This window comes from Propithecus coquereli, unplaced genomic scaffold (genome assembly GCF_000956105.1).
Source record: "Propithecus coquereli isolate 6110/MARCELLA unplaced genomic scaffold, Pcoq_1.0 Scaffold289, whole genome shotgun sequence".
Classification (NCBI taxonomy): Eukaryota; Metazoa; Chordata; class Mammalia; order Primates; family Indriidae; genus Propithecus; species Propithecus coquereli.
The window spans coordinates 1,148,815-1,153,551 of record NW_012148496.1 but is presented as its reverse complement, the minus strand read 5'-3'; the positions used below and the strand labels follow the sequence as shown (position 1 = coordinate 1,153,551).

The 4,737-nt window shown below is 41.5% G+C and overlaps 1 protein-coding gene across 1 annotated transcript in view; it reads left to right on the top strand.

Moving 5' to 3' along the window:
- Positions 1-3,980, top strand: part of FAM102B (family with sequence similarity 102, member B) — an 86,081-nt gene extending 82,101 nt beyond the window's left edge. The window contains exon 11 of the mRNA XM_012648520.1: positions 3,859-3,980. Within this exon, the coding sequence (XP_012503974.1) occupies positions 3,859-3,901 (43 nt within the window). The 3' untranslated portion in view covers positions 3,902-3,980. The remainder of the gene's footprint in view (positions 1-3,858) is intronic.
- The last annotated feature ends 757 nt before the right edge of the window (positions 3,981-4,737 follow it).

The following is a 4,737-nucleotide window of genomic DNA, read 5'->3' as shown; positions in this document are numbered from 1 at the left end:
GTATTTAACACAGTGCCTGACATATAGAAAGCTCTCAATATATGCTAGCTGTAAGTGTTGTTGTTATTTAGATAATTTCTAGTGAGAAATAATCTAGAACCTAGGATATAAAGACATTTACATAAGAAAATAATTCTCGTTCCCACCCCCTTCCCAAATGACTGTAAGAATAAGTACATGGAAGCCGAAAGTGAAAAGAGAATGGGCCATGGAGTCAGATAGACATGAGTTTCCTTTCTGCATTCACCGTAATACCCAGCTTAGCTATGATCCTGGCAAATCACCTCTCTCACTTGCTACCAAAAAGAGAACTTCATCACTGGGGTTAACAACACAGCTGTGAGTTGGGCTGCTTGGGGTTCAGTACCAAGCTCCTCCACCTATAGCTTTGTGTCTTTGGAAAATTATATCACTTCTCTCTGCCTCAGTTTCCTCACTGTAAAATAGTGATGATAATGGAAACTATCTCATAAAAAATTATAAGGTTTAAGGCCGGGCGCAGTGGTTCACACCTGTAATCCTAGCACTCTGGGAGGCTGAAGCAGGAAGATCGCTTGAGGTCAGGAGTCCGAGATCAGCCTGAGCAAGAGCGAGATCCAGTCTCTACCAAAAATAGAAAAAAGTTAGCCAGGCACGGTCGTGCACACCTCTAGTCCCAGCTACTCGGGAGGCTGAGGTAGAAGGATTGCTTGAGCCCAGGAGTTTGAGGTTGCAATGAGCTATGATGATGCCACTGCACTCTAGCCAGGGCAACAGAGCAAGACTCTGTTCAAAAAAAAAAGGAAAAAAAATAAGAGTTATAAGGTTTAAATTAAATGAGATATGTATGCGCTTAGAACAGTACGTGGCATGCAGTAAGCACTTAAGTACTTTATATACGCTAACTAAAGTTCTGTCTTGCACCTTTATTGTGGAGATAGGTCTATTTTAAGTGCCCAGTGCACTGCTTGTGCACATAGGCTCTCAATAGCTAGCGGGTATTTATCAGAGGAGCTCATGTGTTTGCATTAGATCTATTCTGTGAGATAAACTATGGTGGCACAAGATGAAACCAGAATCATTTACTTAGGGACAGAAGAGGCACAAGAATTATAGTTCAGAAAGAGAACTCATGAGAATGAAGAAAACAAAGCAACAAGCCATAGAGACTTGGCAAGGAATATCTGCGGTAATCTGTTTTAAGTCTAGTGGGTACAGCCTGGCCAGCCCAGGGTTTCTCGTAATACGAGGTCCTGCATACACCTGCTTGCCTTCCCTTGGGGAAATTTAATTTTTTCTGACAAGAAGTCTGTTTTCATTTCTATTTTTATTTCTCCGTGTGTGATTTGTCTTTTATCTCTGTCTCCTTTTAAGATTTTCTCTTTATCAGTGGTTTTTAGCAGTTTGGTTATGATGTGCCTCTGTGTTTTTTTCTTTGGGTTTATTCTGTTTGGGGTTCATTGAGCTTCTTAGATCTATGGATTTACAGTTATCATCAAATTTGGGGATTCTCCAGCCATTATTTTCCCCCACCCCTCCTTCTGGTGTTCTGACCTACAAATTCTAGTATCCGGCCCCCCTCTGAGCTTTGACCTCTGACTTTTCCACTCAGAGAAACCACCAGGCTGTGTTTGGGCTCTCCCTGTGCTGCAGGCTGGAGGTTCCTGAAGGAAACTGCTTCAGGCAGCAAGCTGGGGCTTTCGTCATTTATTTCCCTGTTCTTGTGACTGCAGGCGTGCACCGCCTGTTGTCCAGTGTGTACAAACTGTCATTTCATATATTCTATCCAGTTTTCTGAGTATTTAAGGCAGGAGGGAAATTCTGGTTCCTGTTACTCCATTATGGTCAGAAGCGGAACATATTTAAGGGGGCATCTAAAACCCATTGTGCCGTGGTGTTCACCAAGGTCTCTTCAAGTTCTGATTATCTGTAGCTATGAATGGTTGTTCACCAGCGTTTTGTTGAGGATGTTCCCATTTCTTCTGTAGAATGAAAAACAGAACAGGCGTCTCTGAGCAATCAACTGAAAAGTTCAGCTCAGTCCATGGTGGATTAGTAACCACTACCTTACTTCCACCTTTTAGAATTTCCTCTTAAAATGCCATTAAGGGAAGAGACGAGTCATGGTGCTTGCTACTGGGCTTACTAAACTCGGAGCGAACTGTCAGGTAGTAGAGTAAACCCTGACATCTTGACAGATGAGGAAACAGGTACCTGGTAATAACTTCTAAGCAACAATATCCCCCTCCATGCAACTCCACCACTTCAGCTCTCCCGATCGCCCAGCAGGCTCCAAGGAAAGGGTAGAACGATCTTCACCCCAAAATATAAAGCTAGCTGCCATCAAGAAGGCTCTGTAGGCCGGGCGCGGTGGCTCACGCCTGTAATCCTAGCTCTCTGGGAGGCCAGAGCGGGTGGATCGCTCGAGGTCAGGAGTTCGAGACCAGCCTGAGCAAGAGTGAGACCCCATCTCTACTAAAAATAGAAAGAAATTATCTGGACAACTAAAAATACATAGAAAAAATTAGCCAGGCATGGTGGTGCATGCCTGTAGTCCCAGCTACTCGGGAGGTTGAGGCAGAAGGATCACTTGAGCCCAGGAGTTTGAGGTTGCTGTGAGCTAGGCTGACGCTACGGCACTCTAGCCCGGGCAACACAGTGAGACTCTGTCTCAAAAAAAAAAAAAAAAAAAGAAGGCTCTGTATACTTTTATAGGCTACTTTAGAAAACCTTTATCCTGCCAGACCAAGAGATAATAGAAGGAACATGTGTGCTAATTCCATTATAACATAGGGCCAAGGTACTAAGTGCATCAACAATAACAAACCCTTCTGTTGATGAGGCCTTTACTTAAATAGCCTATCTAAGAGTTACTTTGTTCACAAAGTTCACAAAATTTTAGGTTTCTAGTATTCTCCATATTTCATTAATAGAGATCAGTTGATACCTGGCATACAAGAGTAAAAGCTAAGCTCCTATAACAAAGAGACCCAAAAATACAGTGGCCAGGCTGAAGAGACGTTTTTGCCCCAAAAGGTGATTCACTAACCCAAGTACCCTCCATTTTGTTATTTCCGCATCCTCCTGACCTGCATTGTCGAAGCTGGGTCACTGCCAGTGCAAGGCAAGCAATTTCCCTCAAGCCGGTGAGGCAGAAGTTGACACACCTCTTCTGTTCATGTTCCATAGGGGAAAACTTAGTTACATGGCCACATCTACCTACGAGGGAGTTTAGGAAGTGTGGGCTCTAGCCCAGCAGCCTGTACCGAGCTACAACTATGAGGAAGGGGAGAATAGATTTGGAGGCACAACCAACTGTCTGCCACACCCAGCTAGTGAAGAAATAAACCCTTCTTCAAGATCATTTTCCCTTTAAATCTACATCATACAGGTATAATTTACAACACTGACCATATATAAAGACGTGTATATTGACTAAAAGAATTTTCGCACTTTCTAGAAAGGTGCATTAAGGCACCATACTACTGTGACAACTGAAGACCATCATCATCAACTCAATGAAAGGCCTGATACACTGCCAGAGTCAGGAGGATATGCTCTTGCATGAGACAGATTTTAGGATTTATATATAAATGTGCTTGAAGAGTACGTCTTGCTGCAGTTTGTTGATAGGTCAAGAATTGGGAAATGTTACTAGATTATTATGGGAATAAGTGTGAGAGGTTCATAGACTAATCCAGTGTATTGATAATAAACATTTACTATTTCAAGTCTTTTCTATCTGTGATACCTTAAACCTTGTGAAAATCTAATAGAAAAATGCCTAATGCACCATCTCTCGGGGGGGCAAGGTTACTTAGAACAATTTCAAACAGTGCTGCTCAAAATTTTGAAGTTTGTTTTCCCCTGCTGTTTTAGGGTGGGATCTGGAGCTTATGAACAAGTTGTGATCAAACGATAGAAGTCAAGCTGGTGAACTGAAGTTGCCCTGTGGATTTAAGATGTGGGTAATTGACGTATCAAGACATTTTATTCAAGCACTTTAATAGAAAATGGACCTATTTAAAAATGAAGTTCATCTATCGAGAGGAAAGGCAATGCTGATTTCCTGTCTGAAAGCGCCCGCCACCCTCCTTCCCCCCACCCAAACCGGCCGAAAGGGAACATCCGAATGGCAGTTCCAAGGCGCTGTGCCGGCATGTGCCTTGGAAGTACATGGCTTCGGGAGTCACTGCACATATGATGAAAAGCCTTTTTCTTTCAAAACACTCCAGTGAGGTAAACAGCATTACACACATCGGAGATAATTTTAGTATTCAAGTGTAAAGTCTGTGATAAAGGTGCTCAACAGATTTGGGCTATATGGGGTTTTTGTAAATTTTATGTTTGAGAGACAATAAGGGAATATAATTTAAATCCTATAAATTCTGTAAAGATAATTATAATTCCTGTTAAAGAAATCTTCCATATTATACTACCTACAGTATTGCACCAAGTTTATCAACTCTCTTTGATATAATAATTGATACAAAGTGTGGGTGTTCATGCTTTGGGAAAATGTTAGGCTACAATTTCAACATGTAAAATGCTTAATAAATAATTCTAAATGTATTAGTCATAAATCAAATGATAAGTGCGTTTAAGTCTGAGATACATGAATGGATGTAATGCCATTATTATGCAATGTATCAATGTATATTGTTACCTGTTAATATTAGATGAGCTGCAGAGCCCCCATTAGCGCTACGTAAAGGATTCAAAATAAGTTTACTATTCAATAAGTTAGGCTACCATAAG